Source organism: Anser anser (assembly GCF_964211835.1).
Source record: "Anser anser genome assembly, chromosome: 2".
NCBI classification, from domain to species: domain Eukaryota; kingdom Metazoa; phylum Chordata; class Aves; order Anseriformes; family Anatidae; genus Anser; species Anser anser.
In genome coordinates this window covers 133,219,662-133,246,456 of record NC_139721.1, presented here as the reverse complement: position 1 = coordinate 133,246,456, position 26,795 = coordinate 133,219,662, and the positions used below count along the sequence as shown (strand labels likewise).

General features: G+C 36.7%; 1 protein-coding gene across 3 annotated transcripts in view; it reads left to right on the top strand.

Annotated features, from left to right (window-relative positions):
* Positions 1–26,795, top strand: part of LOC310894699 (uncharacterized protein) — a 364,639-nt gene that overhangs the window by 88,505 nt on the left and 249,339 nt on the right. Inside the window, exons 2-4 of one of the 3 annotated variants that reach the window (XR_014580105.1) lie at positions 6,125–6,245; positions 8,653–8,741; positions 9,255–9,349. Coding sequence is in view for 2 of the 3 variants with exons in the window: in XM_083825145.1 (XP_083681271.1) it covers positions 6,125–6,245; positions 8,653–8,741; positions 9,255–9,275 (231 nt within the window). In the remaining variant the exon portion in view is untranslated. Of the gene's footprint in view, positions 1–6,124; positions 6,246–8,652; positions 8,742–9,254; positions 10,485–26,795 lie in introns of those variants that run through there. The other 2 variants (XM_083825145.1, XM_083825146.1) reach the window with 2 other exon arrangements.

Below are 26,795 nucleotides of genomic sequence, written 5' to 3'. Positions count from 1 at the left end.
AAGAATTTTCCTCAGGTTTACTGCTTTAACTCAATAAAATATGTTTATGTCAAACTCTTTAAGGATTTATTCACTGTTGTAATGAAATAAAGTTAAAATCAGAAACAGTGTGTCCCAGAAATGGAATTTACCCTTCCATTTGCAGTATTTCTCTGGACTTTTATATAGAAGTTTTATATGTTTTAAACAAAAAACAGACATTCTGCCAGTATTTTATTACAAAAATCCAAGAGGTTCACCTCTTAGAAGTTTACAGAAAACAAATCTTCTTACATATCTTCTGTATAGAAGGCTTTATTTCCCCTTTGCCTGTTGACCTGCAAAATAACTGTAGGAGATTATTACGCTATATAGTTCAGAGGATTTAATCCAGATTTCTGGAAAGGACTTCAATGATATGGGAGAATTCACATAAGAGATCCTGTTAGAACAATCATAGGAATAAAAGAAGGAAAAAGTTATACAACTTTTTATTATTATTATTATTATTATATATATATTTTTATTTTATACTGGAAAAGCTCAGACAATTTCAGTTTCCTAGGAAACCTATCTATACAACTGATTTGTCGTTGCCTACTGTTTTGTCATCATTCATGTCAGTGCAAAGTGAGTCAAATGATACTAGGCTTGTGGTAACACGAGCATAACCTAAATACGGATTTTGCAGAAGTGCACAGTAATGAATAATACAGCTTTAGGAATAAAACTGCGTTATGTTGATGCTTATGCAGACTGGAAAGAGAGAAAGATAGGAAAAAAAAAGTTTAATTTCAATGTTCAGTGTTTTGCTTCTGAGACCCTGTGCTGAATTCTTGCAGGGACTGAGAAAATCAAGTTAACTTTTAGACTGTCTGCCATTTAGTTTGAAGCCTCAGCTGTAAATTAGTTGTCAAGCTTACATTCATAAAATACGTGGGAAAATACAGGTAATAGCAGGTATTAAGTCAGTAAGTAGACAGTTGCTTAATCTAATTCTAACCAGACCCCCAAGGTGACCACAACTTTAAAGTAGATCTTCCTGGATCTTTGCATTATAGAATACTCCTAGGAGACTTTTAACAAATAGAAGATATCTTCAGTCAAAATAAATAAATAAACAAATAGCCAATTTTAATTTAAATAAAACAGACAATAAAGCTTTTTAAAGTTGAAAACGCAATGTAATTCAAAGGAAGAACAGAACTAAAGGTCTTATCAACAACAGGACTTTTCAGGAGCGTCCCTGTGACCAGCCAACTCAAGAGCTTTCTGAGTGGCAGCAAACTATGCACAGTGACATCTGGATTCTGACTCTTCTGAGGAACCATCTACCTGCACCCAGTTCCCAAGTCCTTGCTGTGACTCTTCTGCCCAGCCTAACTTGCAGCCTATATTGCCTTGAGCAGACCAGAACTGCCCAGCCCCTTTCCAGAGCACTCCACCTCACCCAGTCACTTCTCTGGGGAAAAGAGACATAATTAGGGAACAAAATGTAGAGCAAACAAACAAAAATTTCAAGAAAAGCATATGCTATTACAACACTCATTAAAGGTAAGGTTCATGGCTCACAAAACAAATGAAAAGAGGGAGTTGAGTTGTAATGTCTTTCACTCGTAATACCCAACAGTTGTGGTTCATCATTTACCTCAAATCTGGGAGATCTATATACTTCCTCTTCTACCAAACAATGAAAAAAATGGTTTCTTATCTTTCAGGTAAATCTATTTTCTGTTTATTTTATTGTACCCCACAATCCTTAGGATTGTGCTACCTCAAAGTTTCTGGATTTAGCTTTTATGTCAAGACTGTTCCAAAGATTCATGTTCAGTGATGGATGGAAGTGTTCACAGATCAGATCATAACATTTTTTTCTCTTTTACTCTCTCTGTTCTAGGGTGAAAATGGGAAAATTTACTGTGATAATCTCTGTTTTATGGCAGATGGTAAAAAATGCTGGGAATCAGACACTGAAGGTGAAGGAATCCAGTTCTGGGTGCCGGAATGTCTCAGCTGAAAAGCTTTATTCCAGATGTTGGGTGGTTTTGACTAAATCAAAGATCAAAGAGAAGAAATTAAATTATTAAATTAACAAAATTTCACTAAAATTAGATAGCCTCTTACAGCTTTTATTTTATTTTTTATTTTTATTTTTATTAGATTTTAGATATAGATGTGAACATATACAGCTTGCTAGTAAGTCATGGGGGAAAAATTGAGAGTAAAGCTAAAGCAAAACTTCTAAACTCTGTAAAGAAATTCAGATTGAGATTGGATTCACACTTCAAATATAATAAAAGCAGGAACAAACTGGTGTAAATTGAAGTTTCTCTCTTGATATAAACAGAGGAAACCAGAGCACATGTTGTACTGTCTGTGGGTTCTTTTCTTTCTTATACAACAAGGCAGATCTCATCCTTAATTTGAACGGGAGAGTTTATGTAGGTACACTGACACAGTCATAGCAAGTGACATGGGAGTGCAGAGTATATTTGCAGTGCTGTTGGGGCAGGATGCTTTTCATCAGGAGGTCTGTTTCCTGATGTGCAATGAAGAAAACTATAGGAAGGAGTTAAATGTTGAGGTTTTCTGACACAACCATAATCTACAGCCATTCATTCCAGTTTTACCAAATCAAAAATTTGCCTTGCTTTTGGCTTTTCATAGTGCTGACTGAAAGATATTTTCAAGGAGAATTACTAATCCCAACAAGCTTGGCTGTAGTCCTAATGTAATGCTTGTGCTTAAGTCACTCAGCAGGAGAATCCCTTTAACAGATATTAAATGTCAACCTAGGAGACAAGTAGCCCCTGCTGAAATCAATATCCACTAGCGCAGCAGCCATTTAGTGGTTATTCATTAAAACAGTAGGCTGCTTCTTCCTCAGAATTAAAGACAAAATCTTTATAAGAAGTTGATCACTCTGTATTCTCTGCCTTGGAATTTTTGAAAAAAATAAGGGAGGTTTATTAAGAATCTCTTGCTATATATATATGTATTTTGGTAGAAGTCTGTATTTTTATAGCCTGTATGGCTATAAAAATTCTTAGTAGGGTATGCCTGTGTAACATTATGAAAATGTGTAAATCCATCCAAAGGCTTAGCATTCCCATGTATTTATAAACTGTGTTTGGATTGAAACGAAGTGGAAAATGACCATGAAATTCTACCCCATAAAAGTAACAACAGCCAACAGCCCGCTGTTTTGAAGAAAATTTAAAAGATGTTTTCTGAAGGTTCTGTTTTTATACGTGTGTTATTTTAATGGAATAAATGTCATTTGAGTGTCTATTCTTATTGGCTGGTTTATATGTAAGAATGAAGTATTATGATTAACAATAATAAGTAGAAGCTGAAAAGGTAAGAGTTCCTGTTTTCATTAGCTTATATCACCCCCACTAAATAAGAACTAGAGATAGATTAAAAAGAAAGTCATTAATATTTCTAGGTGAATTAATGGGAAAAAAGGCAACAGTCTTTCTGTATGACTGTCACAAAATGGTTCAATTTTTCCGAATTAAAGTGGGGAAACAATTTTGTTTAGGATGCTGATAGGTGTGATTGTGACAGTTCCTTTCAAGGGACACATAAGTCAGACTTTATCCAAAAAGGAACGAAAGGTGTTGGGAAGCAGAGAACTATTAGATTGAATATATATTTTAATATATATATATATATATTATATTCAATTACAGGTTTCTTAATTGATATTATGAAGTCAGAATGATTTTCTTTTAAGTTCATAAATTGGACTGGATGGGAAGGGTGGTTTTTCTTGTTGTTATTCTTTAGTTAGTGTTCTTGTAACTATATATTTCTTCATAGAGTGGACTTTTCTAATAATAATTAATTATCAATTTCTGTTCTTTAACAAAAACATTTCAAGTGGATTTAGGAAGTTCTGAACTATTTAGCCCAGAAACTTTTCCATTGTACCCTAATTACAAAGGAAAACAAAACAAAACAAAACAAACAAAAACATGTAATATGAAAGAACATAGTTTAAATTCTATAATCTGCAGGCTTAAAATGCCCTTAAAGTTTGTCACCAACTATGGGTATATGGTGTCTTTCTGGCTGTAACAGGAATGTTACACAAAAGGCAGAGATGCTATCTCAACTTCTTTATATGATGCCTGTAGGGCACAGTACAATTTAAGCTGCATGTCTTTGGAAATGGAATTAGTATTTCTTAAATAAAACAAAAGTAAGCTAAACTGAGGTTGAGAAGATAACCTGTTTTAAGCATGAAGCAAGGTTGTTATTTAGAAAGAATCATGTAGGAAAGGAGTGGAGGCAGAGATAACCCTTATTTTTATGGTTTGATTTTGATATACAGTAATTGACTGGGTTAGAGAGTGAGCTGGCCTTCCATGCACCTGGCCTGTGGGTGACATTCTGCAGGAGGGATTACAGCTGTAGTTTTCTTTGATCTTCTGTCACCAGAGTCCTTTAATTACTCTACCAACCTCAAACAACTGCAGCATTGTTTTAATATCTGGTGGTTAAAGTGTAACAAATCCTGTACCTCTGTTGTGTAGGTGCCCTGAGTAAGCCCAGTGGCATATGTTGTCTTAATAAAAGTAGCATGATTTTTGTGACGCTCTTTCTAATAAAAGTAAGAGTCATGGATGTTCAGCATTATCAAGAGTTAAGCTGATTTTATGTAGAATATGGATATACGTGATATTACATAGGTCTGAAAAAATTAGCTTAATGTCCACTATATACACTTTTTACCCTTTAGACATAAGAGCTGTTTTTCCTCACTACTAACTATGGCTGCAAAAGGTTTATGAGAAATACCCAGGTGTAGGAAGACTGAAATAAACCTAACAGGAGAATCCTACCGCAGATTACAGATTTGAACCAAAGTCAATTAAATCTTTGTGTTAACGAGAGGAAACACTTAAGCAATAACTTCAATTACATTAATTCAATAAAACTGTAATTAGAAATCTTCTTTGGGTTCAGGCTTCCTTGCTGGCTGAAATTTTAAACAAAACTTAAAAAAAAAGTAAAAGTTATAAGAAAATAATTTGACCCTTCCTCCTCCCCCACATCTTAGTTCTATTTTAAATCAAAAGGGACAATGCTTTAACATCCAGTGAAATTATTATGCCTGACTACTTGAAATGATACTTGGAAAAGCAATTAGAAGCCCTTGAATGAACGCATGCTATTCAGTGGTTGGCCTGGCTGGCAATTTGTAGTATGAGATTTGAAAAGGACACTAAAGAGTAAGACCTGTCATGTTGGTCTTATTGATACTGATAAATATCTCCTTTCCTAAACTGTGAGTATGACAGAGCAAAAGAACATGTACACAACAGGCAGTCAGAGAGATGGTGTGTAATTATTAGAAGTATTTTGATTCGAAGAGATATTTAAAAATAATCCTTCCCTTCCTGAGGCAACTTAAAAAAGGGTTCACTAATAATTCAATAAGGCTGCCTCTTACTAGTAAAATGCATGTAAGAATAGATTTATAACTCGTTATCGGAGAAGCATTACCGAAACAAAATGCAATCAAACAAATGTATGAGGAACCTGGGCCCAGATTTCACCTCTCTCTGAAAGAACTTGTTTTGTTAAAAACAGGCTGTATTCTGCTGGAATACAACACATTTGGTGTCAATGTTCATTAGAGAGATATTAAGATGTTACAGCTTTTTGACTAGTGGAAATGTTCCCAATACTGTTACAGTAGCCTGAGAATATTAGAATGTAAACTAAGGAAGGTAAAGTGTGTTGCTTTTATACAGATAGATTTCTAGAGGAGGTGGTCTCGTATTCGTTCTTTCCATAGGAGGAAATTCTCATATCTTCCCTGTTATTCATCATCTAACTTGTCATTGTTAAAAGTAGCTGAATTTGCAAAGCATAGATCATCTAATGATGGGCTATTTGCCTCCAAAGTCAAAGGCAATCCAATGGCAGAACATGGTATTATGGCAGAAGGTTAAAAAATTGCCCAGTTTTGAGAATATCTTGGTTACTGTTTGGAACACTGAACTGTTTGGAACACATGTTAGCCACATGAAATAGGAAAGATTCATAAAAACGCAGAAATAAAATGGGGCAAAAAGAAAAGAATTATGGTTCTCTCTGCTGTAACTAAAACCACCTTCATTTTGATTCCCAGAACTGGCCACTACAGGAAGAAACATTGAAACATCTCATTCATGAATGGGATCAAATTTGCTTAACGCCTGCCAAGCCTCCACCAGGAAAGGAATTGCCAACAGCCACTGGAGTTAAAGATGGTAAGAGATACGATGTTCATATTGCTCGAGTACACTGCTGTTATTAGAGAGGTAGAAATGAGATTGAAATGATCATTACACAGTATGCGACTTAAGAGAGATTAGAGGAGGAAGACAACACAGATATGCAGAACTGCACTGGCAAGAATCTGAACCCAGAAGGGATGCTGACACGCACACCCCAAAGGGAGCTGGTGGCAGCATGCACCACTTTCTGCTGTCTTCCTCCACCCCTCTGTTGAACTAAACTGATTGTCAGCAAATATGGAAGCAGAAGAAAAGAAACTTATTTATCCTGTTGATTAGGGCAAGAGCTGTGAATTTGAAGTTATTTTACATTTGGCTGGCCCTATGAGTAAAGCTTCAGTACCTAAATCTGGCTATGCTACAGCAGTGGACCACAAGATGGGTGAAGGATTTAAGTACAGGCTGGCCAGAATATAGGATACACCTGAATTCTGCTGCTTTTCTCCATAAAACTTGTGTACATTGAAAAAAACATTGGTACTGCTGGTATCCTAACAGTTCAACATCATGCATTTCTTCATGAGCCACACACAGATTGTCTAAGTAATGTGTTCCAGTGGCTGGGGACAGCCACGGTTTCTTTAAATTAAAACAAACACATTATCATCTGCGTGCATACATATGGATTTTTATATATGTATTTATGTGTGCATATTTTTTGTTTGTTTTGTTTTGTTACAATGTTTTAGAATGTTGTTTGTAGAAAAGCCTCTTAAGTAAAAGCAGCAACTTCACTCTTTCTATTGCTGGGAAGTGAATATTCAACGAGATAGCATTTTTTTTCCCAATTGCACCTCTGATTCACTGAGAGTGATTTGATAAGAATTAGGATGGATTTCAGTCTTAACCAATTCACATCACTGCTAGATTTGGTCCCCAGTGTATAAAAATAGAAAATACAGTCTGATTAGATTGCTGCATTTCCCTGTTTATTAGCCATTATTTCTCATTGTATTGTTTGTTTCATTTGTTTGTTTTGCTTTTTGCTTCCTGACAAGGCTATTGAAGACTGCCTACAGAGAAACCACTTACTCAAATTGTTCCTTGCGGAGGGAAGGCAGTTTTAGAAATGAAGCTTGGAGAGCTAAGCAGCAGATTCTGACGTCTTTTCTGTATGCAGAACCTTAACTGACTTTGTTGCCAGTTCTGCAAACAGCTGGGGATGTATTCAGCACCCTTGTGCAAATTCCAGGTTGTGAACAAAGGGAAGATGATGGTTTTATCTTAGGAGCTTTGGATTATTAATGTTATTTGGGCACAGAGCTGGGTTTCTCCTAATACTTGATAGAAATTATATCCTTTCTCTTTTATAAATAGAAGATTTGAGCGAGCATGGGAAAATGCAGGGAGGCAGCAGAGGAAGCAGCTGTGGTGGCTGAAAGAGGACCAACACAAGCCACAGGAGAATGCTAATAATGTCTTCCCCACCTCCCCACCAAAGTGTTTGACCAAGCACTCAGGCTAAAGCTAGACTCCTGTAAAATGACAGGCCAGTAAAAGGCCTGTTGAAAGACCATTATTTTCTCCCACTGATGCACTATAAAAGCCTGAAATTTTAGATTTCTTTAGATGTCTTGAGTGTCTAAACAAGCTAAGAAAGTTTTCCTGAGGTGGTCTCTCGAGTACACAAAGAGCATTTGAGGTTCCCAAGTGCTTGGTTAAGTTGCTACCTTTGAGCAGTGATGAAATCAGACCAAAAGGCTACTGAAAGCTTTGCTTTACAGTTGTTTGCTTGTCATCAAGGTGGAGTCAGCAACTCAAAGACAAAATGTTCACCGCTAATTAGAAAAGGATTATGACAAACTGACATGTTTTTGTAGCTGGGAAAAGGCTGCGTATGTGGCCTTGTAATTATTCTTACAACGAAATCATATAGCAATCAGTGGCAGCATGCCTCCTGTTTTTCAATACTGTCAAATACAGCTTCAGAATCTCCAAATCTTTGCTCCTCCCTCTCCCTCCCTTTTTTTCCGTTTTTTACCCAGAAGTAGCATTGGACTATCTGTGCATCTAAAGGCCTGGCACTGAAACATCCCCTCCAGATAATTTTATATCTGGAAAAGCAGATAGCTCAGCCCTGAAAACTGAGGCATAGCCAGCCCAGAGAAATGTTAGAAAAAATATATAATTCTTGTCTCCCTGTGTTAGAGGGTACCTTCTGTTAAGGTACCCTCTAACTTTACCGGACAAACAGTTATACAGCTAAGAACAGATATGATACATGATTTTCAGATATAGAACATTTGGTTTAATTACAGGATACAAATAATTTTTCTCAGGTTCTCTGACAACCTGAATTCTGTACGCTAGAAAATTTATATAAACATCTTATTTCTGTCATCTGTACTTTGCTTACATGCTCTCTGATCCTTCTAACTAGTATCAGAAGGGCTGCTGACTCTGTGTGCTCCTCCTCTCCTTGTTATCAGGAATAGTTTGAATGAAACTCCAAGGAATTCAAGATATTTGGTAACTATATATTTTTTATAAGTTAATTCTGTAGCCATTGAACATAATCAAAATGCAGGCTTTATTATTTATCGCTCAGGCAAAGATTTAATAAATGTAACTTTCTGCATCACCTTCTTCCAATGTCTTTGCCTGTCATCAGTTATGTGTTACATTACTATTTTTCCTAAGGCAGTTGTTGATTAAGAGATGGACACTAAATTAGGTGATACAATGAACACTAAGAAGAGGGTGCACCTCTCTTCTGCGATGGAGCTTGTGTAGTACAGGAACCTATGTGCTGGGTGTCACCGATCAACTGTGGTCAAAAGAATATGAATTTTTCCAGCTCTTAAAGACATTATTTGGATTTCTAGTCATTGCTATGCTGAAGCAGATGAGTTGTATCCATACTTTAGAACAGTGTCTTGAACTTTCACTAAGAAGGAAGGGGCAGGGGAACAGCCAATAGTAGGGTAATATTATCAGAGAGTGATTCGCAGTGTTTGCTGGAGAATGTTTTGTTCCTTGCAGCATGAGTCGTTACGCCTGTAACAGATCACACCCTGATGGAGATCAATGGTTTTATGCCATTTTGTTTCATCTGAGAATATGATATTTGGCACAAGGTAAATGCCTCTTTATTTTCAGTCTATTTTTTCCTTACTGAGATGTACTTAATTGCTTTAAATAAACGTGCAGTACTTTCTCTGAATCATATTAAGAGAATGGCTTCTACAATCCATCAAGACAATAAATACTAGATGTTAATTATGTGTGATATGCAATTTTGTTAGTGGCCAGACTTAAATGTAATATACTTTGATATAATTGAGTCCATCTGTGTTGCTGTGTTCTATCAAAATGTACACAGAAGTTTCTGTCTTACCTTCTGTCTGTATCACAATACATTTTAAATGCGATTATCATAGCTCATCTTAATTGAGAGTATTCATATTTGCTGTGTTTCTGATTAAATTAGCCAGATGGGCTAATCTGTGTATTCAGCTATTGGTGGAAATAGAGACTACTCCAATTAGAGTGAGGTGTTTTGCTGTGGTTGTTGTTGTTTTTGCCTTTTTTTTTTCCCAGAAAAAAACATCCCCCATTTACAGAGACATGAATTCATTTTTAATATAACTAAAACCTGAACAGTCCAGTCCAAGAATCGCTATTAGTCTAGATCCAATGCTTATGGGAAAAGGAACAATGCAGTTAAAATTGTTATATGCACACTTCCTCATTTGTAGACCTTTTTTTTTTTTTTTTTTTTTTCTGTTATACTTGCCTCTCCATTGCTCCCCTGGGTGCTGAGGTTGACAGTTTCAGGTTGACAGTTTCATACTGGTGGCAGTGAAAGGGCATTAATAGTGAATCATCAGCATCTGGAATCCTTTGCTGTGATGAATGTGTTATCTGTGTTGATGGTTTCTTTTTCCTCACTCTAGCATCTATTTGGAGTAATTTTCATACATTCGCTAACATGCTTTTATATCTTTGCTATGTCCACATTGGTGTGCATTTCCCTGTTAGACCTGAGTTTGCTGTATATGATGCCTTTACCTAAGCCAGGTTTCTTTTTCTCTTTGTTACCCCCATAATCAGTTCTGTCCAGGGCCAGGGCTCCATTTCTTCAACTGACCTTCAACTTTCATAGCTCAGTCAGTGGCTTATAGCTATGGGGTCTCCAGTGCCAGCCTGTGCCCCTTTCTTCCAGCATCCTGTGCTTGTGGCCTCTTCCCCCCATCTTGTCTTCACTGCTGGAGGCCTCTGCTGTTGTACCAAGCCTGACATTCTCGGAGTTACTTCATCATGTTGGAGTCATAAACACCTCATTCTGTATAGCATAACTGCTGGTTACTGCTTTGTATCTATACATACATGAAGTTGCACTATACAATGATAAAAGTAAATTAACCATAGATAACTGGTCAACTAGGGAAATAGATGTCACAGCTAAACTAAGTAAATAAAGCTGGAGACAGGTCAAGAAAAGTTCAGACAGAGCAAGCTTACCAAGCTTCAGTCCTCTGGCCTTGCAATTCTGTACAAAGCTTACAGTCTGTTGCTAGCAATGGTAAAACTGCATTACAGGGCTATGAGGTTACAGCATCTTTTATTTATTTCTCTTTTCATTGCATCTTACCTGAGATAGCACAGCAAGAACTAACTTTCATATAATGACGTGATAAGGAAATGGGTCATTATTCCGGGCAGCGAGTTCTCGGCAATTCAGATGCTGAGGAACAGCTCCTGAAAAGCTTGCAGTCAAAGCTCATCACAAGCATAGCCTACATGTGATTACTGTGAATGTTTTTATTGTTTTTGCTCCTGGTATGCCAGTATGGCCAGGACATCACTCTTTTATTTGTGGTAACACATTATTTTCTCCCCACTCTGAGAATCCCAAATATACATACTGGAACCAGTAAAAGCAGAAGAAAGTAAAAATCATGGCAGTAAATGGGCTCACAAAAGTGGGAAGAACTGCGTTTTTCCACATATTCCTCAGTGCAGCATAGTTTCATACCAGACTTCTGGTTGCATTCAAACAGTAAGCTGCACGCAAGAGCAGAGTGCCATCCAGGTGACATCCTTCTTCCTCTGATGATGTCTCTTGGGAGGAAATGGGCCAATCTTTCTGCTTGTAAATATTTCAGAAGTCAGCTTGGTTGTAAGAGGTGTGAACATAATTTGATGTTAAATGCATGAAAGTAGGTGAAGACTGAAAAGCTTTGGTGATTATAATTAAGTCATTCCTAACATAATGTAAATGCAGCTCATTCCAGCCAAAGATGAATCAGCTGAGCTTTCAAACTGAGACTGGTGCTGCCAAGGCAGCTGTATTCAGCTGTGCAAGGGGAACTTATTTTTTTTACCTTAATCAAAAGTGAGTGGATTTATTTCAAACTAACTGAAAGGAATTACTTCAAATTTACTGTAGGTGAGCCCCCTTTAGCCTGGTTGCCATAGGTACTCCTAAGAATATAGTCACAGCTGCCTGGAGCTTAGTTCTGCAAAGTGTGCCTGAGCTCTTCTCTAGCTATAGTAATGCTACTGCTGATGTCTGAGCCAGCTGTGGTAATACTGACTCGTATGGGTTAAGACTGCACTATAGGTACTGTGCAGCATTTGGAGGATACTGGGAAGGGATTCCTATCCTATCTGTCAGAATACAAAGATCGTTGGCTTTAATTCTTATGTAAATAGGAGCTCTTTCTAAATGAGACAAGAGAGAAAAAAGTAAGTTCAGAACTATTACCTAGGTGAAGAAAAAACATATTAGGATCCAGAGAACATTTTCTACAGAGCTAACAGACTAAAATGAGGTGACACTTAGGACTTTGATACCTGTGGAACATCAGGTTCCAGCTGCCTACCCTCTTCAAACTAGTTGATTTTTTTTTCTCCTCACTGAGACCTGAATTATAAGCTGTGTGTTTTTTTCTTTCTCAATGTGGCTTAATTTACGGATGAACCAAATTTTATAAAAGGAAAAGCTTACGTGCCTGTTTGTCCCAGTGGGGAGGTCAAGGCTTTATTTCAGAACTAGCAAATCTATACCTCATGTATTCTTCATGTTTTGCACTATTTTGGCTTGATAGTTAAGGCCTGTAGGAGATCTGAAAGCAGTATTTATTCCTTGTTGTTGCAGAAGGGAGAAAAGATCTCTTTAGACTCCCCCAGAGGTGTACATAAATTTCTGAGTTGCCATACAGGGTTCCAAATTACCTGTATTAACTCAGGAAATGGGCCTGTTTTTGAGTATAGCTGGATGAAATCTGGTTTAATGAGCAGCGGTTGCACAGGACGGAAACAAGATATTTCCAATATAAAGAATAGGATGGAGAGTAGTAAGGAAAACATTATAATGCTGCTATACCAGTAAATCAACAATCTGACCTCGGCTGTGATATTGTAATTCTTAGTCTCAGAAAGGATTTTGAAAGACTATGGAGAGGTTGGATAGGTATGACAAAAAATGGCACAGGGATAAACACTTTAGCCTGAAGATAGTTTTAAAGCTTAGCTCTGTTTACCTTAGAAAAACACCAGATAAAAGTAAACTGAATAGTTGAATAGTTTAGTAATTCAGATTCTAGATTCAGATTCAGATTCATTCTTTTTATGACACAAAGCAAAAGGAACTGGCATTGAGAGTGATGAGTCCTTGAATCAATGGATTTAACAGAGTTCAAGGAGGAATAGAACAAGTTAGTGTAATAAACAGTACTAGCAAAAAGACATTACAAGGAGTAAAAAACTTTGTATATCAGGATTTGACCCCTCTCCAGCAGCTAAAGATTAGAACAAGTTTCTTTGGGAGATAAAATTATCCCTCAGCATAGGAGCCGATCTCAGGCCGGATCCAGGAGTTGTTCCTCTGGTAGGGGAGTTTTAAGAAATTTTTATGCTGACTGTATGCACACTCTTTTTATGTCTCAAAAGACCTTCCATTCATTTAATACTGTGAACTTTCAATATATATTCTGATAACTTCTTCTCTCATCCCATGACTCTTCTGCATCTGCTATATTTTTAGAACAACATATTTGAAGAAATTACTCTTTTATCTCAATTTATCTTACTAGAGATTTTCAAAGTGATTTTTAAGTCTGGATTTTTAAACAAGAATTTTTAAATTTCATTTTTTAAAACTTCAGTTGTATTATAATCATATGGTTTTTGGTGATTTGCCTACAATATGTTCATATCTTTTTCTTAAGTGGTTACAATTTTAGGATCCAACACTATGTAGGAGTAATTTAAATTATTATGCTTCTTGACTCTATAAATCTGGTAGTTCTGTACTACAGCTTGTTAGATGTTGCTTCTGCTACTAATTAGAAACTGCAAATCAAAGCCTAATTATGCATTTCAGCTACAAAAACTATGCAATAACAAAGAGTAGGTGGATTAAGCTATTTAATACTTGACACAGCCGGTAGAATAAAAAATAGAACAGTGAAAGCATGTTCAAGGAATTGTGAAAATAAGGTTCAGATGGTACAAGCTGGAAATCTTTGTTATGCTGCTTAGACAATGCTGTTCTACTTTCCTATGCTACCTTTTCCACATCTTCCTTTTTAGACATACAGGTTTTCACACTTTGCCATGTCATCTAAGAGTCATATCTCACCCTGTTGATTTTATTTTTTATTTTTTATTTTTTTATTTTTTATTTTTTATTCTTTTATTTTTTATTCTTTTATTTTTGCTACAGTTACCAGCCCTATCAGTGTAAAGAATCACACTCAAGTTTTATCGGTGTAGTTTCATATTGGTTATAAATGGTTTGAACTAATCCATCCATGAGGTTGCATTCAGTGCAATCTTGACATCTGTTGATTTAACCTGAGATGAAAATGACTTAAAAAATGTCTACAAAGTGCGAATTGAATTATAGAAGAAAACTTATCACATCTCGTGTCTTGTAGAGTTGAAATTATGCTTTTAATTAAACTAGAGCAGGTTTGACTACAGAGAAAACCTTTAACTTCAGATTTAGTATGTACCACCACGCAATCTGTCACAGAAAGCTAATGTGTTGAACTTAGTGGCTCCAAGCAGAATTTGCAGAAATTTTACTATCAGCTCATGAAAACATAACATGCAGGGAGTAACATTTTCGTTGAGGCCATACTGCAAAATGTGTTTAGTCAAACATTTATACACAGGTGATTTCTCAGATAATAGAGAATTATTAAAAAAAAAAATAAAAAAAATCCTGATACAGATTTCTCTTTCTAACTTTCTCTGATTCTTAATTTTCCAAGTTATCTTGAATTTGAAGAAATTGCTGAAGTGGCTTCCACCTTTCATTTTTCTGTTCTACTGTAATACATACAATTTGCAGGATTTAGAACAGCTAACAGTAGTTGAATGCTGTACTGTCTTTCTACAAATATGTACAGTATTGAGTGCTTTTAGTTAATGAACATTTTCTTGCTAGTGGAGCAGCAAATTTTAGCTCCTTTAAAAAGTGGAAAGCACATTTTAAGTTTATATTGCTTTTTATGTGTGCCAGCAATATGATTCCAAGATTCCCATCTTTGGCACATCAATTTATCGTGTTATCACTGAATTCAACACAGACAACTCCAATTACAAATATGAAAATCTCCAGTTAACTCCTTTTATAAAATGCTTTTCAATTTATAAATAGTCCTATAACAAACAACTAATTCTGTTCACTTTGGGAATCAAAGGGAAAAGGTAAAGTGTAGCAAATTATTCTCATAACTCATTCATGGCAACGTTTTGACCACTCCTCAGTCGAATTGTGCATTGCTCCGCAGGTGTGGAAAATATGCTTATATTTTATTGATATATTTTGCTGCCTTTCTGTCACAAACCCAATTTTCTGAGAGAGAAATATATAATTAGGAAAGCTACAATATGACATACAACTGGTATGGTGTTCATTCATCTACCTGGCTCAAAGATACTTAGTAATACAGGATTTAATGATTACATGCTTAGAGGGAATTAACCCTTCCACTGACTCGGCTCCTGTGTTATGTGTTGTAAGCTCTGTTGAATGGCTTTTTTATTATGGTTTGTTTGGATGCTTTTGTTTGGAAGGAGAGGCTAGTAATTTTAAAGTTGGAAAAAAATTCTACATCCTAAGAAGAAGGAATTGAAATATATAAATTTTCCGTCACTATGTCACTTCCTTTATCAAAAGAAACTCAGTATTAGCATCAGATGTAAGTCAGTTTTCCCGGAATTAGTCAAGAATACTGCTTTATTCTAAGTGAAGGCCAGATCAACTGGATAGATACAGCTCTAAGGACAAGTTCTGAACTTGTGCCATGGTGACCCAGGTCACTCTCCTTCTTGAAAAATATCTGGCTCCTAGGTTATACTGTCAGGTTCACTTGTGCTCCTTCTCTTGTCTCATTGAACCTTGAGTTATATTCCATACAGCACCACTGCTTCAATAAAAAAGTGGGAAGTGTTCTACTTTTCTTATTTCTCTGTGCATCCAAAATAGTGCATGAACTGACAGTTAGGAAACCTTTCTAAATGGAAAACACAGGCTCAAACTATTCAGGGTGAGAAGGAAATTCATGCAAGTCTCTCATTATCAGGTTAGAACTAACTAATTGAAAATTGTACAAAATTATACAATATTGTATAAACCATATATATTTTTGGCATATTTTAGGCAGTTTCATGCTGAGTGTAAGAACTGTAGGTGACTCTGCTGTTTTATATCTCCCTGAAAGCCTATCTATATGTGTTAAATAGAGAGTCAAAGAGCCCAGTTTTGCTTTCAGGCCAGGAACTAGTCAGCAACAATATTGCCCCGCTTTTATAATATTAGAATGAATTTAAAAAGATTTGATCCCTCTTTGAGAGATCAGAAATTATTCTTATTTGATTTGCATAATACATCCTATGCTTTTATTTGCTTACAGCATATATAGGAGGCAATATATTGTTTTCAAAGTCAGTCATACAAGTTGAATGAAGTTCAATTAAAAGGTGCCTGTAATATAACTATATCATCAATATATAATCAATGACAAAGAGTAACCATATCTAAAAAAATATTTTGTTGCCCTGAGAAACAATAGCTGTTATCATTGCTATGACCCTGTGGTGTAGAACACCAACAAAAATTGCACTGGGAGAGATATTTATCAAGCCACAGTCAAATTTCACCATCTCTGTTCACAGATGGGTTCTGTGCAATTATGGTAAGGAATGCCAGGTAAAGCAAAACAATCTAATCATTCAATAAAAAAATGTATCTCTTTCCTGTGTGATTTCTAAGCATGTCAAGGGGATCTGTCTTTTCAAGTGCCCGGTTAAAAACAACTGCTGTTTTCACTTGGTACCTCTTTTTTATTTCTAATAACATCGTTGAAAGCTGTGCATGTTGGAAGGGTGCACATAAACAGCAGTCAGAAGATGAAGAAGGATATATATAGACACAATAATATAGAAAGGAAGAGAATAACATCTGATCTCTGTGTGTTCTACTACAGTAACTAATAAAATGTGGATATTTTTCAGGCTTTCTATTAGCTAATTGTGCAGTGAAATTATTATTTTAATGGGAAAAGTCCATTAAGAAGGACAAATTCTCTTTTGTTCCTGTTGCTGGTAAAACAGCCTTTCCATGTCTTCACAGCTGACTTGCTCAATCTGAACAATGTTTATTTCACCCCTAGTTTGAATGTGAGCCAAAGAAATGTCTGTGCCTAGTGTTAATTAACTAACGCTCTATCGATAGGGACTTTACACTTGAACTAAATAATATTTGATGGCTTGATAGTCTTTTGCCTTCTGCTTTGATTACATCTAGAGAATATTTTCATTAGTATTTATTTTTATTCTCAGACCACCACTGAAAGTAACCGAGAGCTAACTTTGGTTTAGCACCAAATCTTTTACTCTGGCTGCTTTCCTTCTTAAACTAAAACAATGTTTTTATTTAAAGTGTGGAGAGAGAAAAATTGCTGCTGATAACTCTGAACATTAAATAAAATTGTGTATCTTGAATATATATAAAAACTATTTTTATACCACTGTAGACTTTTCCTAAATAACTTCAAATATTTAATCTTGAATTGCTCTTTGAATGCCTTTTCTATTTCTTCTCTATTGAGAGAGTAAAGTCTTGTCTTTTTCAGTAGTAACTGAGGTTGGTGGAGTTCTAAAATCATCTTGAGTGGGTTCTTTTAATCAAAGTTTCAGTCCTTTTCTCCTGAGCTTATTGGTTCCAGTGAGACTATCTGCCTGGATCTTCTGTCATTTTGTCTTTTTTTCCAAACACATGACTGTCTGTGCCAGTGCCAGTAAATGCCATTTTTATCCTTCCACCTTCTGTTATCAAAAAAGCATTCTGACACCACTTGAAAACATAGAGGTCTAACATTATTAGACCTTTTGGGAAACTGATGAGTCTGGGGGAAACCACAATTTGGGGCTTACCTTTCCCTCTCTGATCCTCAGTCAGTCTTGTCTCCATAAGCTGAGTTCTGCACTTATGTTTGTGCTAGAAGCACTAAATGAATCCACTTTTATCACTCCACCAAGAGACATAGAATCTCCTTACCCAACGCAAACCCTTCCCTCTCCAAGTTCATTTATCTATGGCCACAGTTCCTTTCTACCAGCCAGTTCTGAGCAGAGGCTGAGCAGACTGATCTGAAGAATGACACAAAATATCACAGATACACAGTAGGATTAGCGCTTAGGCTGTTATCTTTCAGTACTGTGTACACCTGGAAACACATTTTTTCTCTTTGACCTCACATGTCTCCTGTGCAGTGTAAAATCCTGACATATATGTCTGTCACTAACTTGTGAATGTCCAGACATCAGCTTAGAGGAAGCTTAACAGTTTACCAGTCTGTTCCTCCCTTCCCTTGTTACTGTGGACAATATCAGCCATCTGTCACTTAGGCCTAAAACCTGGAAATCACATTTGGCTCAGACCACTATTAGCTTGTATCTGAAATCTTCATGATCCAGCTTTTATAGTCTCTCTAGGGTATAATTTTCTCTCTTCTTGAGGTGAAATATTCATTTTCTCTTCTATTATATCCTTCTCAGATCCACGTAGTATGTGTTCTACCACCTGAAACACTCAGTTCATCTAATATCCTCAGCACATATAGCAACACGCTGTACCATTCTCAGGAAGAGCACTGATCATTTGTTTCTGAATTATAACAAGAGAAAAATGTGTCCTTTTGTATTCCAAAGCAGCATTCACAAGAGTTGGCTGGTTCAGAATTCAGGCATGTACCCAAATCCCTTGCTGTCCTGAAAGTGTTCTGAAGTGGTTCACACCTAAATCTCTCATGCCTCAGGAGTACCTTACTCATGAGGACGCTGGTGATCTGTAAACTGGTGATCCACTGATTTCCACTCCTTCAGTGGAAATGTGATGATGCTACAGAATAGAAAGCCAGCCTCACGGGCTAGAGAAGGATGACAAAATGGAGCTTGATCAGTACATTCAATTAAGATGTATTGTTAATTTATTTGATAGTGAACAGATACTTGATAAACTGTTGAACTCCAAGGCAGAGGAGTATCAGATTAGGGACTACTTAAGTAAGCTGGATATAAACAGGTCTGGAACCAGGTGAGAAACCTGGAAATGTGCTGAGAGAAACAGTCAACATCATTAGAAGCCCACACTGTCTATTGCCTTTGAAAGTTTGTAGCAGTTGGGAGAGGTCTGGAGTGGCTGAGAAAAAGAAATGTTATGCCCATCTAAAAGATAAGAAGGGGGAGCCGGAGATCTTCAGCCTGGTCAGCATCACTTCAATAGCTAGTAAAATTATGGAACAAATCCTGCTAGAAGTCTTTCTCGTGATGAGTAAAGGACAAAAAGAAGAAGCAGTCAACACAGAAATTATCAATGTCAGAGTGTGCTTGGCCAGTGTCAGTTCCTTCTATGATGAAATAACAAATGCAGTCGATGTGGAGAATGCAGTAGATATCATCTACCTTCTGTTTAGCAAGACTTTTGACTATTCCATGGTGTGCTCTTAGCCAAATTGAGATATGGACTGAATTGGTGAGGTATGAGGCGGGCGGAGAACTGGCTGGACCGACAAGCAAGGTTATCAAAGTCCTTTCTAAGTAAATTCAATTGGCATATCTCAGTGGTTGCTAATAGAGCCAACTGTGCTGATAACAGTGAGGGAAATGCCTTTGTTTAGCCTCACAAAGGGCAGATCTAAATGCAGTCTTCCAGTACCTAATGGAGATCTATAGATGAGATAAAGCTAGAGTCTTCTCAGAGGTGCAGTTTCAAAAGACAAAAAACATCAGTCCAAAATGGGACTTAAATACAGAAAAGAGTGCTCACTGTAGAACATCAAACAGTGTAACAGCTGTGGAATCTCCAGCCTTGGAAGTTTTCAAAACTTGTCTGGACAAAGCCTTGTGCAAATGTGAAGTTAGATCAGGTTGCTCTGAAATTAAATTGTGCTATTTGGAGCAGGAGATTGCACTAGGTTACCTCCAGACATCCTTTCCCACTCAAAATTTTGTATGATTCTAGGCTCTTTCTGCAATTAGAATCCTCCATTATTTTCTGCACAATATCAAAGATTTAGTGAAAGGGGTGGAAGGTAGCTTCATTCACCCTCCCACGAAATGTGAGAGGTGAGTTTGTAACCTTCCAGGCTGCCCAAGACATGGGGCTTTCCAAGAAGAGAGGGTTCTAGCTATTATTTCCTGTAGAAAAGCTGTGTACCAAGAAAAGTGTGAGTCTTTCTCTAAAGAGATGTTTTGAATCTATCCTTTTAGTTCAGAAGACAATTCCGAGTTGTGGATCCCAGCCAGATAAAGGTTCTCATGTTCCTGTGCTTCACTTTTCCTATGTTGTAATTTTTAGCAGCTTGCTTTCTGCTTATCCAGAACCTTTTTCTGTGTTTCTGCTGTGAGGCACTAGCTCTCCTTGGCAGTGGATTCTGCCTAAAGCTCAGGCATTACACTCTGCATTACAGAATACATGCTTCTTGGTTCTAGGCTCAAGCCCTCATGCAGTGTAACACTAGTAGTAAGAGGATCAAAAGTGTGCAACAGAACATTCCTTTGAAGTTTATCTTGCAGGTAGTCTGCATTTTTTTTTTTAATCTCTTTTGCTGGCATGGCTTATGGCTGGTTCCATATTTTAGAATTCATGAACCAGAGTCCTCATATGCAAACTTTCTGTAAATGACTTTTAATCTAATTGAAGTTTACTGTTCGTTAGTTTCATCTAATTTAGATCCGAATGAGGACTGATCATATTCTTCCTGAATCAATGAGTGGACTAGCTGTTTAATCTATTAGTAAATGGACAGTGGTTCCTGAAGACACTTTATAAAGAACGTATTTGATAAATTATTTATTTGATTTGAGACCATTCCAAACTATCTTAGTTTGTGGCTTAGGCTTTAGTATTACAAGCAAAACATGTCTGTTACCTACTTCAACCATGAATACATGATATAAGCGTGAAATGAACTTTTCCCCTTTCAGTTTGCTGATGTGAGAGGGTAGGATAGGAAATTCTCACAGCTGGCAGACAAAGAATTACTGTAGTTGCAAAGTGGTTGGAAACACAAATGTTGATTATTTCAGTGAAAGAATTTAATTAGAGTTCCTAAAGAACAGGATATTACTGACATCACTGATTGGCAAAATGAGCAAAGTAATACAGCATTTACCATTGCAATAGCTCTCTCTTAATGATGCCATTATTAGAATTTGGCTGGCATCCTGAAATACGTACAATAGCTTGGCAATAGAATAATGATTTGGAAATTGCAGATGTAAGGCAAAGATGTGAAAGCCAAAGATTTACTGAAAAGAAGTCCAAATCAAGCATTTTTAGTGCCTCTCAAATTCATGAATCTGTAGTCGACTGATTCTTCCTCAAAAAGACATATGGGATAATTTAAACAAAACGAAACAAAATACACTGAGTTTTCTTAAGCCTCACTTTTGCACAGGCAAGCTTTCATTCCTTTCTAGCTTTCCCTCCTCCTATATTAGAACAGTATGATAAAGATTTAACATGTGCTCTGAGAAGCTTCATTATGAAGTCCTACACTGATGCTGCATTAAATAAAATAATCAAACAAGGGATAGGGACTGCCTGGACTCCTACTACAGGTCCCTTTTTGGATATTTAGTTTTCAGTGGTGGTCTGTGCCCTGTGCTAGAGAAGTTTCTGGGCTGCTGTAAATTGCATATTCATATAATATCATAATCATAATATTCATAAAAATATAAGGCCCCATAAAGCCTTTCTTGTTCTGATACACTCCATTCGTCTCTGACACACTTGGCAAACAGACTAACAGTGGAGAGGCATAGGTGATATAGCTGTAAAACCTTGCACTGTTTGTAGCTCTGACAATTTTCAGGTGTTGCCTATAGTTAGACTGAATGCTTTCTGTGCCATTTGATCAGTTTAAATGACCAGTAGAACCTGGTTCATATAATGTGATCTAAATAGTGCTAACTTAACATAGAATTTGATCAAGAACTTAAAGAGTAATCGTACCCACACTGGAAAAAAAATACAGGCCATTTATTTTTGTTATTTGTTAGAATTCTGTAAGCTGATTTTTTTCCCCACAGGAAGGGAAGTTTGACTCCTTGTTAAGAAAAAGTTTGAAAATATTAAAAACAATGTATCATAACATGTTAAAGAATAGGGTAAAATTCAAAATTAAATTTCAAAAACAAATCTGGTTGAAGTAAGCCTTTTTATTATTTATTGGTTTATTAAGCTTTTAAACACTGCATTTGGATGCGCAAATCCAATCCTAAACATTTTTTTTTACTTTCAATTCTTCTTAAAATAGTCATGGAGAGGATAGAGTATTGAATTAAAAAGAAGAGGGATATTTAGATGAATGATATGGAATGCAAGAATGAAGAAGGGATATCTAATCTATAGTTAGACCTTATAAATTCCCTCCTCCTTTCTTTTTCACCCCAGCAGAGGAGAAGTGGGTTGGTATGTTGGTATTTGAAACAACTGCCTTTAACAGAACCACTGTTAACAGAGAGGTAGAATTTGGGGTACTGTTTTGATATTCATACGAAGATAATATTAGTCTTAGTAACTAGGAAAGGAGAAATGTTTTGAAGAACTTTTTGTGGTATGAATATCCCAAAATATTTTGGATTGCACTTTGCATTGAATAGATAACAACAATTCTTCCAATTTAATTTTAGTCTAATAATAAATTGCAGTAAATTCCTACCTAACTGATCATTGCTGAATGTACAGTAATAGCAGACAGAAAAGGTCTTTCAGTTCTTATTACAGCTACTTTCAGCTCCAAATTCCTTTACATGTTTTCTGTTGCTGAGATTATTCACTCTGGCCATGCTCTGTTTGAACCTGCAGCCTCTATTTTAGGAATGGAGCAGAGCTGTTCCCTTCATTCATTTGCCTGCATGTAGCATCTCCCTGTTTGAAGGGTTCAGCAAGACCATGCTTTTGCTGTTCCCACCCCTTTCTCTGAATCTGAAATGAATCACCTTCAAGGTGATTCTGACTAACCTCTTCCCAATATTATGGCATACATGTAGGTAGTTCCTGATTAATCAGTGAAATATTAGAAGCTGTCTTTCCAACTACTAATTAACTGTATAACAATTAACCATTTGTCTATCAGCCTTGTAAAGTCACAGCAAAATTTAATTAGCAACAAGTCATTTCCCAAATTTTATGTAAATAAACTTATTTTTGCTCTCACAAACAGGTACACAATTCTTGTTGAGGAGATGACATATGTAACATAGAATTTGGGCCAATGTTTGTTTAACCTCTGGACATATCTGATGTATCTGAGTGAATATAAGTCTTGATGACTTTATTTTTCTTCCAGTGGAAAAGTAGATAGAAATCCCACATGACTTTAAATGTGAGAATAGTTGAATATATTAAGTCCCTGGGGAACTGCAGTCTTTAGGACTCTAAGCAGCTGGATTGTTTCCTATACTTCATTGATGCTGGCTATGGAGATATCTGTATCCCTTCATCTCGGGCTTACTTATATTTCTCTTTGCCTGGCAGCTGATTGAGAAGTCTAATCAATATTACAAATTTCACCTATCAAGTGGGTGTAATCTTTAAAGCTATTTTGATAAGAAGCAGTTTCAGGAAACTTCAGAGGTCTGCATAGATGTTGGGTCACAGTACACTGCTTTGCTGTGAAAGAGGCCAGACAGCTTTAGGAGGACGAGTCCTAAGGGTTTTACTAAGACAAATGAGTTACTCTATGCATGATACTAGCAACATCTGGAAATGCAAAAGGAGATGGAAATGTATCTTGAATCTCAATAAATAAAATCAATTGTAATGTTTTGTTTTGTTTTGCTTTCATTAATAAAAAGATAATGCTTTGAGTCATAACTTTTACGTTGTTTTAATTGTGTGACCAGCAAAAAACCTTGAGTGATCAGTATAATTAGTAGTTAAATGCTTGCTTATTACAAAAGCCCTTGCCACATCAAAGTTGATTCTTTTTATGATGTCAATTATTGCCGCTTGTGCTGTGAATTGTAACCATCTTTTCACTATTGTTATCTAGGAAAGCCTTGGTACTATTCACATACTTCACAGAGGTGTAAAAGTCATGCAACTGAGCTACTGAAGACAATAATTGTCAGTCCTTTAAACCTTTGAAATACTTTTGTTGCCTCATCTGGGCAAATTTTCTTAATCATTTATGGCACCACAGTAGCCAAAAGGCCAATAACTCAGTGCTGCCATTGTAAGTGCCTGTTCCTGCCATCTATAAATTCTGATCAGGTTTTCAAGTGATTCATTCTTAACTCTTTTTCTCTGGTTCCAGAGGTCCAAATTTATTTCTAAATGGTTCTCTTCTGAAAAGAGATGTACTACAGCTCTCATACTATTCATGTGAATGACTGTTGTAAGGTATAGTAAGCATTTTTTTTTTTTTCCTAATGAATAAAGCTACTTATATTATTGTTATATCAAGCAGGTTTACGTGGAGGATGAGTGATTGTTCTTAAGTGCAGTAAAACTTAGAATAAATAAGTCTTTATGATACATTCTTTGCTCAGAGTCATATCTAAATGGCTGAATAGGGAAACGAAAATAGGGTGTAACTATCATTTGATGTATTGAAGAACTACTGATTTAAAGTAGGGTCTCTTTAACAAGATATATGGAGTTAGTTTTTGGACTTAGATTTTTTTTTTCATAGATTTTCAAACTTGAATGAATGTGCTGTAGTACCTTCACTTGAAGGAATGTGATTGTAAGAGACCATTCTTTTAAAAAAACATAACAACCTTAGAACACATTTTGTTTTCTACTTGTTCTACATCCTGGACTGTACCTGTACACATACTTACCTTTTTTTTTAATAGTGATGAAGCTAGATGATGTTGGCTAAGAGTGTAACTACAACAGGAACAACAGCTGTTACAAATTATAAGCATTATTTTCTCTTTTGGATTGCAAGACTAAGAAAACCAGAAAACAGAGCTATTTCTGTGAGCTGTCATTCCACACCTGAGGCTCAGTTGTCCCAATGCTTCCCATGAAGTTTCCAACCTCTGCTTGGCTGGAAATTATTTATGTTTGAGGTGAATTTATCCCACCAATAGAGAAAAGGGCAAAGAGTTTAATCACATTTTAATGCATACAGCTTTCCTGTTACTCTCTTCCTGGTTCAAATCCTCCACTGCTCTCAGGCAGCTGATATCTGGTATGAAACATGCATTGATAACTTCCTTCTTCCTCCTGGGACTCCCTTTATGATCATCCTGTGGAGCTCTACCTCCACAAGTTTGTAACCTCACCTTTCAATTAATTTCATGCAGATGTTCAGCTGAAACTGAACATTCCCATCATTTTCTACCTTTGCATATACAGTATTGATAAGCACTATGGCAGCTTTGAAGTAAATAAAATTGAGTCGATTAACTCCACTTGGCCATATGTATGCACAAGCTTAAGCACATGATAGAAGATTAGGAAGTGTCTGTCTCCTGAGCAAGCTAGGCAGGGAGGAGAGGGAGGAAAGAGACCCTAGCTCAGCAAAGCTTTCTAGGGACTTCTGAATTCTGGGGACTTCTGAATTCTGATTTTTGGGTAGACCTGTGTGGAGCCAGGAGTTGGATTTGATGATTCTTGTGGGTCCCTTCCAACTCAGGATATTCTAAGATTCTTTGATTCTGTGACTTAGTGTCAAGGTGCGGTGTGGATGGGGGCATGAAGGCTCTCTGGGACTTTAGTGCAGGGCCTTGGAGCGAGGGTGCATCTCACCAGCAGGTTGAGGGCAGCAGGACAGCCCCAGTTCTGGGCACTGGGCATCTCTGTGGGTACAGGGACAGGTTGAGGCCAGGCTGAAGCGTCAGCCTGTGAGCTGGGACCCACGGTGGACCAGGCCCAGCTGCCTTTTGGCAGGACTGGAGCTCATGAGCTGTCCTGGCACCATTCCTCTTCTGCACTGGGTCCTTGGAGGTTATCAAAGCTCATGAGGCCAAACGTGGTGAATTACCTGTAAAGTGTCTACTTTACATATTGTAGAATATTTTGTGTAATTTTAAGAGTAAGTGTATCACTTGTAATTCTACCTGCTAAGTAGAGAAAACATGATGATATCACTGAGGCCTGGCACTAGAGGCACAATCAATTAACTGATGTTTAATAAGAACATATCAAATAAAATACAAAACAGAACTTTTTTTTTGTTCATTAATAAGATTATAAATATTTTATTAATATGGTGCAAATTCTTTTACCACTACTGTATAAAGTTGGGGCATTATCTAATACAGCTCAGACATCACATGTTAGTTTGCTGTTAATGGTGAATAATATTCAGTAATATCAATAATGTGACCCCTGTTTTACCTTCAGGCACATAGTAAGTTCAGAATTACCTTTTAAAAATGCCTTTAAAATTTTATACTTTTGCTCTACTAAGAGTATCTGAGAGATTCCAGATGTGCAGACTTGAACCCAGGTTATAATTTGAATATAATTTTTTGAACAGTTCCCCTTTGCTTGTCAGAATCCAATGTACATTCTGTAAATTAGCTTCATAACTCTGACACTATGTTGTCTATGATTTGCCATGAAAATTACTTTGTAGAACTAGGAGAGGATTGAATGTATTCTGTCAGGACCTAATTAATATCTTTATTTACATCAGCAGTGCGCAGCTTTTCTTCCTGCGGGCCAATTATGTAATTTCTAAAAGGTCAACGGGCCACAAATCAATATTCAAACTGTTTTTCCAGGCTCAATTAGAATGAGTAAGTTTTTGATCCTTTTCTCCCTCAGGCTGCTTAGTTTGGATGGAAGTGCAGAGTGCTGGTCTCTGTGATGAGCAGCCCCCTCACAGGGGCACAGTCCCCCGGGGACCAGAGGAAGCTGCTGAGATCCTGCAGCCAGAAAGAGATCAATAGTTCTGCCTACTTTTGCAGTTTCGGCAAACTCCCCATTTAATGAAACATCTGCTAGAATGCTCTAAACAAAGATAATTGCACATACTTGTCTCCACCAGGACTCGCCACTATAAAATGACCTAGCTTTTACTTCAGTGCTCAGCA